The 19090-nt window shown below is 47.3% G+C and overlaps 1 protein-coding gene across 5 annotated transcripts in view; it reads right to left on the reverse strand.

Annotated features, from left to right (window-relative positions):
* Positions 1-19090, reverse strand: part of LOC106565988 (semaphorin-3F) — a 115626-nt gene that overhangs the window by 20941 nt on the left and 75595 nt on the right. For 3 of the 5 annotated variants that reach the window (XM_014133727.2, XM_014133728.2, XM_014133726.2), the window contains exons 3-9: positions 13929-14089; positions 13764-13826; positions 9356-9475; positions 7443-7529; positions 4738-4831; positions 3356-3475; positions 352-491 (exon numbers count right to left, since the gene is read on the reverse strand). In XM_014133727.2, coding sequence (XP_013989202.1) covers positions 352-491; positions 3356-3475; positions 4738-4831; positions 7443-7529; positions 9356-9475; positions 13764-13826; positions 13929-14089 — 785 coding nt within the window. The remainder of the gene's footprint in view (positions 1-351; positions 492-3355; positions 3476-4737; positions 4832-7442; positions 7530-9355; positions 9476-13763; positions 13827-13928; positions 14090-19090) is intronic. The other 2 variants (XM_014133730.2, XM_014133729.2) reach the window with 1 other exon arrangement.

Here is a 19090-nt window from a genome sequence, read left to right on the forward strand (position 1 = left end):
GGATACGTACATCATTAGATCAACATTACCCTGAGAGTGTTATGTGTATGTGTGTTTATGTGTATATACTGGAGGCCAAAGGCAAACTCTCCCACTCCAACAGAATATCACAGGGGACAATAAGCATTCCCTTTAGTTTGGTTTTCTTAGACTCCTCATTGGCTGTTGAGGAAGTGGGGGCAGCGATGGTTTAAGGGGATTTTCCAAGGAGACCCCTCTACTCTGGGGATGTCTCAGTATCAGGAGTAGCAGGGTACTGGGTTTGCAGGCTCAGAGGTCACAATATGAGACAAACCCTCACAATTGCAGTAAGAAAACATTTGGAGATAATGTGGTTGTGTGGCCACTTACCAGACAGATCCTGCCTATCCTGGACTGGGCCATGGGACTCTGGCCCATCTCTGAAGCCTTCTCCCGGAAGAAGAAGTACAGCTTGTCATCATTCTTTTCAGCACTGTCTGGGATGAGATGTGCCTTGATGAATATGGGATCTGAAAATAGAGAGAAAGAGCGAGAGAGAGAGAGAGAGAGAGAGAGAGAGAGAGAGAGAGAGAGAGAGAGAGAGTCAGTTGAGGCCTCAAGCTGAGTACGTCACTACATTCCAAATCAGTTTTATTAATCTCACTGAATGAGCACAATATGGCATCAACCTCTCTTCTCATGATAGCTCACTGATTAGGGGGCACTGCTGGACTAATCAAACTGATCCTGTCCTCCCTGCTGCAACAGACACAATCCATATGGGGGCAGACCATGTGGGGGGTGGGATGGGGGAGTACATAGAATAGGTCAGAGATGAGTTCATTAGTCACAGGGATGCAGGGATGCAGCTGGAACTGCTGGTTACAGTGAAAATCTTATGCTGCGGGCTCCAACAGCACAGGTCAAAATAAAATAAAAATAAGAAAAGAGAAGTGAATGAGACAAAATAAAGATAATAATAATAATAATAATAATATATACACATTTACAACTGTAGCAATGATAAATTACCATTGGGTGGTAGGGGCAGGGTAAGAATCTGTTGGGGAATGCCCATAAGGGGAGCAGCAGGGGGGGAAGTAAGAAGTGAATGATAAAACAGTAATAAAAAATAATAATATATACATATTTACGTTGTAACAGTGATAAATGTCCATTGGGGGCTGGGGCAGGGTCGGAAGTCTGGGGGCAGGATGGAGACAGGGGGAGCAGGTAGCTGCCTATTGGCTATTCAGCAGCCTGATGGTCTGGGGGTAGAAGCTATTGGCCAGTCTTCAAGTTATTGCCCTGATGCTCCTGTACGGTCTGCGTCTGAGAAGCGGGGAGAACAGGGCATTGCTCAGGTGGCTGAGGTCCCTGATTATCTTCTTGGCCTTCCTGCGACACCTGGTGTTGTAGGGCAGGCAGTGTACCCAATGGTGCGTTAGGCAGAGTGTACCACCCTCTGTAGCACCTTGCAGTCCGCAGCGGTGCAGTTGCCATACCAGGCTGTGATGCAGCCCGACAGTATGCTCTCAATGGTGCTCCAGTAGAACACTGTGAGGGCCCTCAAGGACAGGAAGAATTTCTTCAGCATCCTGAGTTTGAAGAGTCGCTGTTGTGCCTTCTTCACGACATTCCCCGTGTGGGTTGACCATTCCAGCTTCTCAGAGATGTGCATGTTGAGGAACTTGAAGTTTCTGACCGTCTCCATCTTGATGATGGAGTTGGAACTGTGTGAGGCCATGCAGTCGTGGGTTTATAGGGAGTACAGGAGGCGACTGAGGACGCACAATTGTGGGGCCCCTGTGTAGAGAATCAGTGTCGAGGAGGTGACGTTGCTTACCTTCACCACCTGGTGGTGGCCCATCAGGAAGTCCAGGGCCAAATTGCAGAGGGAGGAATTCAGTCCCAGGGCCGTGAGCTTTGTGGTGAGCTAAGAAGGCACTATCGTATTGAAGGCTGAGCTGAAGTCTATGAATAGCATCTTGACATATGCATTCCTTTTGTCCAGGTGGGTGAGGAGAGTGTGCAGTGCAATGGCGATTGTGTTGTCTGTGGATCAATCAGGGCGGTAGGTGAATTGTAGAGTGCCAAGTGTGTCGGGGAGGGAGGAGGTAATGTGGCCTTTGACAAGCCTCTCAAAGCACTTCATGATAACGGAGGTGGGTGCTACGGGATGGTACACTTATATGGGGGGCTGACCATGTGGGGTGTGGGGTGGGGGGGAGGTACATAGACTCATATGGGGGGTAGGCCATGTTGGGGGTGGGATATATGAACCCCTATGGGGAAAGCAGGATGGATAAGGATGTCCTAGTGTGGCCCTGGGACTGATGAACAGGACTCAAGTGGGGATGGGGAGTACCTCCTGCAGTGGACTCAGCCCTACTAATCAATGGTGACACTGACCTCCCAAACACACTGACCTCCAAAACACACTGACCTCCAAAACACACTGACCTCCCAAACACACTGACCTCCAAAACACACTGACCTCCAAAACACACTGATCTCCAAAACACACTGACCTCCCAAACACACTGACCTCCAAAACACACTGACCTCCAAAACACACTGATCTCCAAAACACACTGACCTCCAAAACACACTGACCTCCAAAACACACTGATCTCCAAAACACACTGACCTCCAAAACACACTGACCTCCAAAACACACTGACCTCCAAAACACACCGATATCCAAAACACACCGATCTCCAAAACACACTGACCTCCAAAACACACTGATCTCCAAAACACACTGACTTCCCAAACACACTGACTTCCCAAACACACCGACTTCCCAAACACACCCACCCAGCAGCACTTACGTGTACACTCTCGTCAAAATAAAACATCTAATCAAATTGGATTTGTCACATGCGCCGAAGGGTGTGACTTTAACGTGAAATGCTTGATTTACGAGCCCTTCCCAATGATGCAGAGATAAAAAAATATATAATAATAATTATACACAAGAAAGGATCTATATACGGGCGTCCAGTAGCAGATCAATGTGCAGGGGTACGAGGTATTTGAGGTAGGGCAGCCAATATGCTCTTGCCAACTCTTATATAATTAATTGTCATGCCATACATCCCAGACATGAAATGCTACCAGACATGTATGGCATGCCAACGAACCATAAAAGACTTGGCTACAGCACAAACGTGACAAAACATTTCCTACTGTATTGATTTGATAGGCATTGTTGACTTTTTAATGGCTGAAACAACTAGAGGCTTGGACCATATAAACAGTATGACATACAGAGGTGCTATGAGACAGAACAGGAATGTAGAGACTGAGGAATCAACTGATACATGATGGAAATATAAAGACAAATGCCATAGAGAGATGATGTCTGTCAGGATGAGACGTGAGACATTACCATTTAACCATTTGGAGTTGTATTGATCCGTCCTCATGGCAGTCTGTTTCCCTAGAGTACGGAAGATGGACGCGTCTGTCCCCATGAAGTCAATGTAGACCCCAGCGTAGAGCTCCCCATCTGTCAATCAGAGAGAAAGAGATCAATGGAATGTTATAGAAAGTCAATAACCTATCGGTTGACCGGAGGTAAACCATGGGTGATTCGTGACTACCATCCTTTGTTATGACGATATGGCCCTGTTTTCTGTAGGACAATAACACATGGTACCCCTCCCCTCCACATAACCAACAGTAGTGCCAGCTGGTGGCCAGGGTCAGGCAGGACAGCAGGGAGGGAGATCCCAGGGCAGACACTGGGGACCTGGGGCAGGATGTGGGGATGTAGTCATTGGCCCTGGTCTGGTCATGGTAAGCAGTGTGGGGTGGAGGCCTGGGAAATGCCCGCCACCAGTTGCTTGTGGCTGAGTGTGTGAGTGAGCAGGTGCTGCCCTAGTATGGGACCTGTTTAGAGTGTTGACAGATCTCCCTAAAGACAAGACAGTATTTTCCTTCTATAATTCCATCAGATCGAACCCCTTCACACTGGGGTGGGTTGGCAAGGTGACCAAACATGGCAGAAAAACTGGGGTCAAGAGAGGTACATAGAAAGCCCCCGTATAAGAGGAGAATTCCTTGTTTTGCATCTGCGTTGTGTGGTATGACTGGCTGTGTTGTAGGTCAGTTATGTAGCAGCTGAGTTGCTACAGTAAGTGGATGCTAGTTAGTTCCGCCCCGGTCAGCTCTAGGTGTGGAATGACATGGGAAGTCACAGAGCGGGGTCATGGGAAGTGTCACACACCCTGGGTGGCTGGGAGGTCAGTGGAGCCATGCCAGAGAGGAAGAGGTCAACTGCTAAGTCTGACCAACTGTCTGCAAGCTGGTGTCAACACCAGACCACCTATTGATATGGGAACTTACATACCGACACATGCTACTCCCTTTATCCCCGAATTACAGTAAATATACTGTGCAGTACTTAGATGAATACTTCTCAATACAGCAATTCACTTTTCAGTATACTTTTATGATTATGAGAATAGTATAACAATGGAATTTTTTACATCATCACAGGGTAACTACAATTGAAGAGAAAACGGTTTTAAAAGAGGCAGAAGTATTTGAATGAACAAGATCTAGTGTGACTTGCCAGTTGTGCATTGATAGATACTGTATTAGGTAATAGCTTCCACAGGGGTTGGACTGACCACAAAGACTCTTTCGGGGGGAAGAGGAATAGAGCTTGACGGGGAAACAACACTTTTGTTTCAATAACAAAGACACTCAATTCTTCCAATATTGGAACAAGTGACCTGAGAGAGAAGAGGTGAACAGGCACTTAACTGATCAAAGCTGAGACGCTGTTGAGTTTAGGGTCGTAAGGACATTTTCCTTTCCCCGAATCCACTTTGCCTGGCTCTAAACGGAAGATATATTCCTGTAATAGAGAGCAAATCAAATGTTATTTGTCACATGCTTGGTAAAACAACAGGTGTAGACTAATAGTGAATTGCTTACTTACGGGCCCTTCCCAACAATGTAGAGAGAATAATAGAAAAATAATTGAAAGATAATAACACATGGAATAAATAGACAATAAGTAATGATATCTTTATACTATATACACAGGGTACCAGTACCGAGTTGATGATAACTTGGCTATATGCACGGGGTACCAGTACCGAGTCAATGTACAGGGATATGAGGTAATTGAGATAGATAAGTACATATAGGTAGGGATAAAGTGAGGACAGTGCAGAAACAATTAAATATGTAAACAACATCAATTATTATGTTGTTTCCATTGAGAACACAGAGTTGATTCAGGCCTTATTTATGTATTACAAGTGATTTGGTTTTTACATAATGTAATACAGACACATGAGGATATATAGGGAATGCAGGTTGATGTTTATTGGGATGAGTCTTGTCCTGGAGGCAGAGCTGAGTGATTTTTACTAGATGGGTGGGTTGCAAAGTCAACATTTGCAATATATGCCCTATAACAAGCATTTGCTTTTTGGTCATAATTTAAGGTTAGGTTTAGGCATAATGTTAGCAGTGTGGTTAAGGTTATGGTTAAGGTTAGGTTTAAAATCAGATTGTATGACTGTGTGGCTATACCAGCTAGTGACTACCCTGCAGAGCTGCCTCCAGTACATGAGTCATCCCAATAAAGGTTGGTACTTGGTGCACAAATATGTGTCCTTGTTTCTAAGCACAGGTCTGTCAAATGCTGTGTTAGTGTGCTGAACCAGACATCTATGTAAAACACACACTCACACACATGTATTCTCTTTAAGCAAGGGAGTATGAAGCGTATAAGGCCAGTTATTGGAAAAATGGAGTGCTTGAGCAAAAATGAGGAGAGCGATCCAAAACGAATCCACCATGCTCCTAGTGTTAGAGATGTGGAGGGTGGCTCTGAAGTCCACGAGCCAGGAGGACATTGGCTTTGTGTCAACATTGGCTTTGTGTCAAGTAGCTTACTGTACCCCTGAGGATTGGTAATAATAATGCTTATTTCATTTTAGAATATGTGATTAGAAATACATGATGTGATTCCGCCACGGTAAAGGAAAAACTAAACAGATTGCCTTTCTAAGACAAAACATCATTCATTTTGCCTATGGAAAACATTCCTTCCACTTAGTTGACAATTACAATTATCACACAACAACAAAAAATGTATTACACATGTCAGGAATACGTATTTGACTACAAGGCAAGTTGGATGAATAAAGTTTCCCTGAAAAACAATGAAAGATAGGCAGACTGTTTTAATGTGAAGCTAGGCTGTTAGAGTTGGACAGTGTTCTTATACCCTGGTGTCTATGACTCAACTAGTTGTAGGCACCCTCCCAGAATGGCTCCCAACACTGAAGGCAGTACATTTACAAAGCATTCTTTTGTTTTGCAAGCAACAGGGGTGAATCAGGATCTCTACATTTGTAAGAAATGCATTTATTGCACAATTTTTACAGTATATTTTATAGGGGAATCAGAAGTTAAAATGTATTTTTTTATGACTTGTTGTGGTACACATTAGAATGGATCTTGCCATTGTCTTCCACCACATCTTTCTTGCATGACTTTGAATGAGTTGGCTGATATTCATATGCAGCTTACTTCTCAATATTCTAGTTGCCAAGATGATTTGTAAGCCAAGTACAGTCAAATCCCTTATAAAGTAGGCCTTTGGGGTCACAAAAATCAGCCCATGGATGTTAATGATTGTAAAGAACAGGACTTGGTTACACTGACCAACTTAATTTATGACTAAGACCTTTCTACTACTGAACTGTGACCATATCACCATAATCTCTATCTTTAACACCCCATTTCTTCCACACCATAATCAGCAGCGTCCATTTTGGATGTCAACAGGCTGTACATAATGACAGGGCCTCTCAGACACCAGATGGGCACCTGACCCAGGTCTCAGACCCCAGCCCCTTGCTACAGTAGCCTCCCCAGGTCCCAGAACCCAGCCCATTGCTTCAGTAGCCTCCCCCAGGTCCCAGAACCCAGCCCATTGCTTCAGTAGCCTCCCCCAGGTCCCAGAACCCAGCCCCTTGCTTCAGTAGCCTCCCTCAGCCCAGGTCACAGCTCCTTGCTACAGTAGCCTCCCCAGGTCCCAGACCCCAGCCCCTTGCTATAGTAGCCTCCCCAGGTCCCAGAACCCAGCCCATTGCTTCAGTAGCCTCCCCAGGTCCCAGAACCCAGCCCCTTGCTACAGTAGCCTCCCTCTGCCCAGCTCCTTGCTACAGCAGCCTCCCCAGGTCCCAGACCCCAGGACCTTGCGACAGTAGCCTCCCAAGCTCCCAAACAGCAGTCCCTTGATACAGTAACCTCCCCTCAACCAGGTCCCAGAGCCCAGCCGTTGCTACAGTAGTCTCCCCTCGGCCCAGGTCTTAGACCCAAGCCCCTTACTACAGTAGCCTCCCCTCAGCCCAGACCACAGCCACTTGCTACAGTGGACTCCCCTCTGCCCAGGTCCTAGACCCCAGCCCCTTGCTACAGTAGCCACCCCTCGGCCGTAGGCCCACCTTTGGCTCCACAGGCCCTGCCGTAGTGCTGAAGTCTGCCGCCCGGCTGGTCCTCCCTCCGGACTGGGGCGCCTGCAGGTAGAGAGCCTAAAAAAGAGGACACGTGCCACGCGATTACCACGAGGGTCCCATCGACTGCACCCGAAGGGACAACCCAAAACCAACTGAAACTCTGTGGAAAAATCAACCCAAGAGTTGACCAGAAGGAGAACAGAAAAAGCTCAAAGAAAGACCCATGACCGAAAAACAACCATGACCACAACAGAAGAAATGAGAGTGGACTCTATGACATTTAAAAAAATGTACATTTCAATCATTTGCCAGACACTCTTATCCAGAGCGACTTACAGGAGCAGTTAGGGTTACCTGCCTTACTCAAGGTTACAGACAGAGTTTTCACCTACTGACCCAACTCTCTTAACAGCTAGACTACTTGCCACCCCATGAGAATCAATGAGAAGAGAACCCAAAAGTAACAAAAAATAACTATGTCAAGCGAAGCACGCTAGAGAGAGTTCAGTGACGTGAATAAATCAATATGGATGAGTTTCAGAATCCGCAGCTATTTAGGTTGCCAAATACATACAGAAAACATCCCATGCCATGCAAATGAAAACATAGACACAAGGTTCAGCAACATAAAAAAGACAAATGAGACAAAAGAGGACCCATTTGGGTGAAAAGCAGAAAAGGAGCTCAAAGTAAAGTGAACTCAGTGAAGACGTGAGGTAATATCTGGAAAACCTTGGGAGCTGTCTGAGGACTCAACACGCGTGAGGCCTTTGGAATGACAACTGGGAGAACTTCCAAACAAATGGTTTCTGTTTACAGCTCTAAATTTACCCAATGAAAACCTTTACAGTTCAAGAAATGTAGCTAGCAGGGCCTGGGGGAGAAGATGAATGTCAAGGGGATGACTGGCCAGTACATTGAAACCTAAGCATTGCAATGAAGCGTTGAGACTAAACAGGCAGGATAGTAACAGTAAGTGTACACTGGGGACGGCAGCTGCTGCATCTCTGATGGCCGCTGGTCTATGAGGGAGAGAGGGAGGAACAGAGAGAGGAATGGATGGAGGGGGTGAGTTACAAGGCTGATGATGGATGAGAGGCTCCATCGGTAATGATGGCCTTTCAGAGCCTCCCAGACAGGTCAGAACACTACACATAAACAGGTGAGGGGGGAGAGGAGACAGCCGCTAGTAGGAGAAGATAGTACTGGTTGTTTTAGATACACTGTCAACATTCTCTTCCCAGCAGTACTTTAGCTGGCGGTTAGCTTCCTATGGTGGCAGTTAGCTGTCTCTCCAATAGGAGTCACTATAACAGTGTGACACAAACTGCCAGAATAAAGGAGAGTTAACCATCTGTGAAGAGCTCATTATCTATTGTGGCATTTCCAATGAGAATTGACCCCAGTGTTTAACATCAAAAGGCCCAGACTTTTCTGTTTCCGTCTACTTGGGCCGGCACCTGTGTCTCACTGGGCCATGGCTCTGGCGGACCTGCTCTCACTTAGAGGCAAGACCCTGGGTACTTTTTAGCTTTCATTTACATAACAATGGCTAACTGTGAACTTTAACACCTACTCACAAAGCAACAGTCTTGAATGATGCAGAGGTTGTTGATTCCGCTCACCACAAGGCTTTAGTGTCACTACACTATAGAGTTCACATTACCATAAAACACTAGCGGCCCACTAAGTCTCAATGGAAAAGCACCAATATGAGCCTTTCTCTGGGTTCACCAGACCATGGATAGAGCAAATCAATGTGAAAAGGGGAGCAGAAAATGAGAGAACAGACCATGACAAGGACAGACAAGGAGCGGAATGAGATTTTTTGACCCCGGGTTGATTGACAGATCTGACTCTGAAAGAGGGGAGAACAGGAGTGTGACCTTGTCTCTGGTTACCTGGGACCTGCGTCCGCGGTCCACGTAGGTGCAGATGGGGTTGTATGCCCCTGTTCCACACACGTACAGGTGGGTTCGGTTCCACGGCTCGATCAGACGGATGAAGTTCCCACATTCCCCCTGACGGAGACAAAATAAAACGCTGTCAGTAGGATACAAGGATAATCATTACATTTTCAGAAAGATAAACACATTCTGCTCTGGACTCCTTTCAGCATTCTGAGGAAAACAAAAGGTCCAATTGATGATTAATAACCTCCAGCTAACCACCTCAAACTACCTCCGTTACATTTATGTATTCCACTTGTGCCTATGGAAAACATTCCTTTCACTTAGTTGACAATTTAATTATCACACACCTAAAAAACATTATTACACACGTCAGGAATACGTATTTGACTACAAGGCTAGTTGGATGAATACAGTTTCCCTGAAAAACAATGAAAGATATGCAGACTGTTTTAATCTGAAGGTACACACACACGCACGTTGAATAGGATAAGGCAGCGGCCCATGATGTCTCCTTCCAGCTGTCTGGAAACCCCGTCCCCCTGCCTTAACACCAGCCAGTCCCCCAGCCTTAATGCCAGCCAGTGCCCATGGCTTAACCCCACCCAGTCCCCCTGCCTTAACACCAGCCAGTCCCCCAGCCTTAATGCCAGCCAGTGCCCATGGCTTAACCCCACCCAGTCCCCCAGCCTTAACCCCAGCCAGTGCCCCTGCCTTAATGCTAGCCAGTCCCCATGCCTTAACCCCAGCCAGTCCCAATGCCTCAACCACACCCAGCCCTCCTGTCTTAACCCAAGCCAGTCCCCATGCCTTAACCCCAGCCAGTACCCTTGCCTTAACCCAAGCCAGTCCCCATGCCTTAACCCCAGCCAGGCCTCCATGCTGGCCGCAGTGATACAGGGCCAGGCCTCCAGGGCCAGGTCTCCATGCTGATCACAGTGATACAGGGCCAGGCCTCCATGCTGATCACAGTGATACAGGGCCAGGCCTCCATGCTGGCCGCAGTGATACAGGACCAGGCCTCCATGCTGGCCACAGTGATACATGACCAGGCCTCCAGGGCCAGGTCTCCATGCTGATCACAGTGATACAGGGCCAGGCTTCCAGGGCCAGGCCTCCATGCTGGCCACAGTGATACAGGACCAGGCCTCCATGCTGACCACAGTGATAGAGCAGGGCCAGGTCTCCATGCTGGCCACAGTGATACAGGACCAGGCCTCCATGCTGACCACAGTGATACAGCAGGACCAGGTCTCCATGCTGGCCACAGTGATACAGGACCAGGCCTCCAGGGCCAGGTCATCATGCTGATCACAGTGATACAGGGCCAGGCCTCCATGCTGATCACAGTGATACAGGGCCAGGCCTCCAGGGCCAGGTCATCATGCTGATCACAGTGATACAGGGCCAGGCCTCCAGGGCCAGGTCATCATGCTGATCACAGTGATACAGGGCCAGGTCATCATGCTGATCACAGTGATACAGGGCCAGGCCTCCAGGGCCAGGTCATCATGCTGATCACAGTGATACAGGGCCAGGTCATCATGCTGATCACAGTGATACAGGGCCAGGCCTCCAGGGCCAGGTCTCCATGCTGACTACAGTGATACAGGGCCAGGCCTCCAGGGCCAGGTTTCCATGCTGATCACAGTGATACAGGGCCAGGCCTCCAGAGCCAGGTCTCCAGGGCCGGGCCTCCAGAGCCAGGTCTCCATGCTGACTACAGTGATACAGGGCCAGGCCTCCAGGGCCAGGTTTCCATGCTGATCACAGTGATACAGGGCCAGGCCTCCAGGGCCAGGTTTCCATGCTGATCACAGTGATACAGGGCCAGGCCTCCAGGGCCAGGTCTCCAGGGCCAGGCCTCCAGAGCCAGGTCTCCAGGGCCGGGCCTCCAGAGCCAGGTCTCCATGCTGATCACAGTGATACAGGGCCAGTGTGTGTGTGTGTGTGTGTGTGTGTGTGTGTCTGTGTGTGTGTGTGTGTGTGTGTGTGTGTGTGTGTGTGTGTGTGTGTGTGTGTGTGTGTGTGTGTGTGTGTGTATTCATTGCAAAGTTGTGCTCCCCCACAGGGATTTCAGTGTGCATGATTGCCTTTGACCTCTTGCCTGAAATGACATCCCCTTTGAATTGCTTTTGAAATGTCATAATCTGTCATTACATAAATAGGGGGTTTGCCAAGATGTCTACAGCCAATTTCCTCTCTTATTATTACCGTGTTGGAATTCCAACCCGCACACGCACAAACACACGCACACACACACACACACACACACACACACACACACACACACACACACACACACACACACACACACACACACACACACACACACACACACACACACACACACACACACACACACACACACACACAGGGGCCCGTACTATGTAGCCAGAGGTGGTGAGCTGTGCGGGTCAGCGAGCGTATCTAAATGAACATTCCAGTTGGATAAAAAGAAGCCTGCTCTCTGAAAACTAGCAGGGGAGCATGGTTATTATCCATACCCCATCCTGCATGCCACTGCCCAAATACACCCTTAGGGCTGTGTGTGGGGGTGTTGACATGTGTGAACAAATCAAAAGAGAAATCAGAGGATCAGACCTTGATATGAATTTAAATGGTGCTCTCAGGTCCACAGGGGGCTGTGGTGTGTGTGTGAGTGTATGTGCAGGATTTAACCCTCTGAAACAGATATGGTAAAACAGGAGCTCTAGCCTCCAGCTACAGTCCTCCTCACCCTAACAGATCATGATTCAAAGGGATAAGGGGAGGGAATGATGGAATATGGCTGCATAATGTAAACTGTTGCGGATTATTCCATGTTTAATGGCCAACTCACTATCAAAGTGGCAAAGTGCCTCTCCAAAATGGCCGCCAAGTCACCTGGCAAGTCACCTGACGGCTATTAAAGGAGTGATTACTGGGGTAGCGGTAAATGTGAAAGTGGACTAACTGAAGGAGAAGATTCCCGGTGTTTGTGAGGCTCGTCATTTGGTGCGACGCAGACAGGATGGCGTGAGTGGTGAAACAGAAGAGTTATTGTCTGTTCTTTTGAGTTTTGATGTTGAGTCTTTGCCAGACAAACTGATGTTAGGATATTTCCGTTAACCCGTACCAGCTTTTGTGCCTAATCCATTACGTTGTTAAAGGTGTCAAGCTTATGCGCAAGTGGCAGCAGTGTGAACGAGGGAGGATCCTAGGTGTGAGAAGTGTGCAGAAGGGCATGAGACAAAGGAAAGTGTAGCATTGGGGAAAGAAGTGGTATGTTGTAATTGTAGGGGTGCCCATGGGGCTGGGATCAGAAATGTCCAGTGAGAGAGAGGCAGGTTGAGGTTACCAGGGTTAAGAAGTGCAGAGGGTGTCGTATGCTGAGGCAGTGAAGAAAGTAGAGGAAGATGGGTCAAGGGGGAGGGATCCTGAGAGGATTTGTGTGAGTAGTAGATCTGTACTATTACAAAGGGATAGGCCAATGAGTGACATACTGTGTATTCAGTAAGATTGGCTTTTTAGCGTTCATAGCAATGGTAATCAATTGTACTGCAGGGATGGAACGTACATCGCAGAAAATAGAGGTTGCGGTGGCAGCTGCAGAGAAGTATTCGGGTGTACGAGCTTTGACGTCAGACGAGTTACAGGGTGTGTTGAGTAGTGGTGTCCTGTCCTCCCAGGCGGTTGGCCTGAGGTAGGATCAGGTAGGTTTAAATAGAGGAATAGGGTGGTGGGTTTTTAATCAGTGTAATATAATATATAATAATGGATTTATACCCCAGTCTAGTTGGTGGCGGTAACGCACAATGTATTGGATGCCAAACAACAGCCCTCAGATGAAGAACCAGCCGAATGCGTCATTGACCAAAAGTGAGTTATTATCTGATGCTTTGTCTGACTATGTACTTTGATTTGTTCTGTAGTTTCTGCCTTATAGATTATGTTCTTGAACTTTACTGTTTGTGCTGTACTGCCCTATTGCTTGCCTATGGCTACTTAGCTTCAGCATTTTGCATATTGTTCATTTAAGTTTAAACCGTTTCAGTATTGCTACTTATACCACCCTTTTGAGTAGCATTATATGTGAAATGTGTATTGAATGTGTATTGATGAATTGTGCCAGGGTAATTGTAACTTATTGTGGATTTGTTAATAACTGTCACATTTCCATTGTTCCTAGAACCATACATACTACATTCTATAACTTCAATGTCCTCTGATGATTGACCTGCCAAAATAAAACAGTTCAAAGTGATCAAAGTGAAGTCCTGAATCCAAGTCTCTCTGACAGGAGCCCTTTGGCGGCCACTAAAACCAGTCATACAGTTCTTTCAAAACTAGACCATTTCTTACACGAAGAGCACAACTAACCCACATGTCAAGATGATTGAGAGAGTATGGTACTCACGTTGATATCCTTTCCAGACAAAACACACTCCATTTTCCTCTGAGGAGCCACAGGCCAGTGAATCTGAGAGAGAGGAGAGAGAGAGAAGCAGGTTAGTTTTAGTGCTAGACATGCAGTATCCAGCAGGTCTAGCTAGGATCAATAATGGAGTGGGGCATCTCTTACTATGAGTGGCTCCTTGTTGATGTCATGCAGGTCCAGAGACAGGATGTAGTCCTTGCTGCCCACGTACATGCGGTCGTGGTCCTCGTCCATACGCAGGATACGGTAGTCTGTTGAGTTGAGCAGGAAGGAGAAGTGGTGGGCAGTGCCAGTAGATCTCAGCTCTAAAGCGAGAGGGAGAGAAAGAGAATTAGGTTTAATCACTGTAGTCATGAACAATGTGGCCGTAAAGTGCAGTGTATATACACACATTGAGAAACATGTAATTCACATACAGGTTACTGCCAAAATAATGGAAACACTTTAGTAAATGAGGGGTACAAAATATATTGAAACCAGGTGCTTCCACACAGGTATCCTTCCTTAATTAAGCAATTATGCTTAGGGTATGAATAAAAATGCTGGGCAGGCAAATCTTGGGGACATTATTTTAGCTACCATGGCTATGTCCCTGCTCCCATAGGATGACAATGCCCCCATCCACAAGGCACAAGTGGTCACTGAGTGGTTTGATGAGCATGAAAACGATGTAAACCATATGCCATGGCTGGCTCAGTCACCAGATCTCAACCCAATTGAACACTTATGGGAGATTCTGAGACAACGTTTTCCACCACCCTCAATAAAACACCAAGTTATGGAATTTCTCGTGGAAGAACCAAATAATTTCATGTGGAAGAGTTACAGACACTTGTAGAATCTATGCCAAGGTGCATTGAAGTTGTTCTGGCTCGTGGTGGCACAACGCCCTATTAAGACAATTTATGTTGGTGTTTTCTTTATTTTGGCATTTACCTGTATATTCAAAAGTGATTTGCCTTTTATTGAGAGTCAATTAAAGGCAACAATATCCTAGAACTGGCACAGGAACTTTACAGTAACAGTCCTTTTGAGGGGAAATCATATTTCCTCCACAAAGTCATGCCAACCATATCCAAGCACACACAAAAAAACAAATCTTGTGCCGCTTACAATAACTTCAACCACTCATAAAACCAGGCTCCAAATGTAATCCTCCGACACCCCCACTACCCACTAACATTTACATTAGCTGTGGTGGAGCGATGCCTGCTACTCCAATCTTCTGTTTACATTCAGTTGCTCTGTATGACATACGAACCCTCGCTGGCTGTTATTATGGTTTTTGCTTTTTGAATTGCTGTGAGTTATGGTAGATAAATGTAATTACACACATCCCAAAAGTGACGCACGAAGAGTATTTCCATAGACATTTTTATTCTGTGTAACAGTGAAATTAAGAGGTGCCCGTCAGACTGTGGGTGATGCGAGACTAACACAGGGAATGGACAATATCTGTTCTTGCAGTAACGTAGCAACTAAAGGAACACGCACTCAGACAGGAAATGCAACCTGGGTTTACAAGAAGTGTCTGAACATGAATATATAATATCTAATATCTGCACAATATCAGCATAAACCATCATAAAACCCCAAAGCCTGTATGCGGTTTGATTTATTAGGATACCCATTAGCTGACGCCAACGGGGAGACAGTTAGTCTTACTGGGGTCCGACACATAACGAAAAATACATTACAGACAAAATAATTTACAATTTACATACATTTAAAAACATGAACATGTAGTGTGTGTGTGTGGGGGCGAGACGAGACAGAGGAGGCATAAACATGGGAACAGACTACTACCCATTATCTCTGCAAAGCGTATAGTTTGAAATGGTTGATATTCCAAACAATAAAGCCTAGAATCAAATTCTAGCATATTACTGTATCATTCAGTACTTTGGCAAAGTTCATGGACTTCTGAGTTATGTATTTATTACAATTTATCACAAGCCATTTGACTGATACAGCATGGTTTACTTTATTGAAACCTAGGAAGTCCCTGAATTTTTCACGTAAATATTGTAGATCTTTAACCTCTGATACAGGTCCCATCTCCCTTTCATTTGAAAGAAATTGGGTGCATTGAACTGTCAACACTTTGGCAACTTTCACATATTTGGTTATGATTAATCAAAGACCTGCAAAAAAAAAAATATTTGAAGAAGGAAAAACAACATAAACACGTATACAAAACAAACGACTCCAAACAGTCCCGTCAGGTGCAACAAACACTAAACCAGGAAATAACTACCCACAAACCCCCATAGAACAAACACCCCTATAAATAGGACCTTCAATCAGCGGCAACGAGAAGCAGCTGCCTCCAATTGAAGGTCAACCCAATAAACACCACATAGAAATAGACCAACTAGAAATAACATAGAAATACACTAACATAGAACATAACCCAAACAACCCCGAAACACCCTAAACAAACACCCCCTGCCACACCCTGACCAAACTACAATAACAAACAGCCCCTTTACTGGTCAGGATGTGACAGTAACCCCCCCCCCCCCCAGACCCCGGATGCACCTTAAACAAAAAACAAAAAAATAAACCACAACACAAAAATAATCCCCTAACTAAAGGGAGGGAAGGGAGGTTCTTGTGCTACACCCCCCCTCCCCAACCTCCTACTATGGAGGTGGCTCAGACTCCGGCCTTACTCCCCAACCTAACCTGTCCCCCCCCGCTAACTGCTTATTATTATTTACCCCTCCCGAAGTCTCTGGACTAAGGCGCATCGCTGAAGATGCGCCTTAGTCCACCTCGGGCTGATGCGCGTCGCTTGGGAGCTCCGGACTGGAGGGCGACTCTGGGAGCTCCGGACTGGAGGGCGACTCTGGGAGCTCCGGACTGGAGGGCGTCTCTGGGAGCTCCGGACTGGAGGGCGTCTCTGCTGGCTCCGGACTGTGGGCCGTCTCTGCTGGCTCCGGACTGTGGGCCGTCTCTGCTGGCTCCGGACTGTGGGCCGTCTCTGCTGGCTCCGGACTGTGGGCCGTCTCTGCTGGCTCCGGACTGTGGGCCGTCTCTGCTGGCTCCGGACTGTGGGCCGTCTCTGCTGGCTCCGGACTGTGGGCCTTCTCTGCTGGCTCCGGACTGTGGGCCGTCTCTGCAGGCTCCGGACTGTGGGCCGTCTCTGCAGGCTCCGGACTGTGGGCCGTCTCTGCAGGCTCCGGACTGTGGGCCGTCTCTGCAGGCTCCGAACTGTGGGCCATCTCTAGACGGGGCACTGTCGCCGGAAGCTCTGGACGGGGAACTGTCACCGGAAGCTCTGGACGGGGAACTGTCACCGGAAGCTCTGGGCGGGGAACTGGCAACGGAAGCTCTGGACGGGGTACTGTCACCGGAAGCTCTGGACGGGGAACTGTCGTCAGAAGCTCTGGATGGGGAACTGTCGTCGGACACTCTGGACGGGGAACTGTCGTCGGAAGCTCCGGATGGGGAACTGTCCGCGGAAGCTCTGGACGGGGACTGCGCACTGAAGGCCTGATGCGTGGGGCTGGCTTTGGCGGCACCAGACTAGGGACACGCACCACAGGGCTAGTGCGAGGAGCAGGAGCAGGACGTACTGGACTGGGCTGACGCACTGGAGGCCTGGTGCGTGGTGCTGGCTTTGGAGGCTAGTGCGAAGAGCGGGAACTGGATACACTGGGTCATGAGTAGGCACCGGCGGTCTGGAGCGCACCGCCTGCACAACCCGTCCTGGCTGGTTGGTAACAGTAGCCCTGCACGAGCGGAGTGCTGGCACAGGGCGAACTGGGCTGTGCAGAGGCCTGATGGCTGCCATGCGTAGAGCAGGTGTAGGGTAGCCTGGGCCTAGGAGGCGCACTGGTGGCCAGATGTGCTGTGCAGGCATACTCCTACCCGGCGGGATGCCCACTCTAGCACGGCACTTGCGAGGGGCTGGGATCGCACCGGACTGTGCGTGCGCATGGGCGAGATCGTGCGCACTTCCACATACACCGGTGCTCTCATGATCCGTTGCTCCCCATAATAAGCACAGGGAGTTGGCTTAGGTCTATTACCTGACCTAGCCACTCTCCCCGTGCGCCCCCCCCCCCCCATTTTTTTGTGGTGGGTAGTTCTGTCACGGTTGTCGTAAGGAGTGGACCAAAACGCAGCGGGAAAATGTATACTCATCTTTTTTTGAAGAAGAAGAAGAAGAAGGAAAAACAACATAAACACGTTTACAAAACAAACGACTCTAAACAGTCCTGTCAGGTGCAACAAACACTAAACCAGGAAATAACTACCCACAAACCCCCATAGAACAAACACCCCTATAAATAGGACCTTCAATCAGAGGCAACGAGAAGCAGCTGCCTCCAATTGAAGGTCAACCCAATAAACACCACATAGAAATAGACCAACTAGAAATAACATAGAAATACACTAACATAGAACATAACCCAAACAACCCCGAAACACCCTAAACAAACACCCCCTGCCACGCCCTGACCAAACTACAATAACAAACAGCCCCTTTACTGGGCAGGACGTGACACAATTACTTTATCTGTGATGGCAAATGTGTGATATACTGTGTGCATTGACTTCCAAACTCTCCAAAACAAATGGCAATATCCTTAGCAGGACAAGCATTTGCCCAGATGACTGTTTTAGTTTACCATCACTTGACGTTAATGTACTAACAGAAATTGGGGATGGCCGATCTCTAACATCTAGAAGGGAATAAAGGAAACCAAAAATAGCAGAAATCACTGAGTCCAGATCAATCTGTCCTGACACAACAAGATGATTCAAAACACATTCGATTTCCAATGCCCTCCAGAATTACATGCATAATGTCTTGCGGAGTTTGTTCTATAATATCAAAGGCTGAGAATTCAACTAACTTGCTCCCTTCTCTTGATCCCATATGTTGTCCTCAGACTGTTGCTAAGCAAGTCCATCTTAGCCTTTTCTATTTCATCACACTGTCTGACATGCTTCTCCAATGTCCTTTAAGTATATGCATCCTCATTGAAGAGTGATTGCATGTCTTCAAAAGAACACTCAGTGTCTGCACTTACTGTAGGTAGAGCCCACACCCTCTTTGAACCCTGTTAGTTCATGTTGTGCCAGGGTGTCTTCACAGAGAGACCATGGCACCATATATCGTTTTCTCGCTGTTAAGTTTACATTTTAACCCCACTGTACAATGCATCCATGTCTTCCTTGATTCTATTCAATATTACATCTCCACCAGATTGACGGAGGTCTACTGATCTAGCCATGGCAAGTAGCCTGATAGCAGCCAGTTTAGACCTGTATTTTGGATTTATATTTCCTAG

Source organism: Salmo salar, chromosome ssa12 (genome assembly GCF_905237065.1).
Source record: "Salmo salar chromosome ssa12, Ssal_v3.1, whole genome shotgun sequence".
Taxonomy (NCBI): Eukaryota; Metazoa; Chordata; class Actinopteri; order Salmoniformes; family Salmonidae; genus Salmo; species Salmo salar.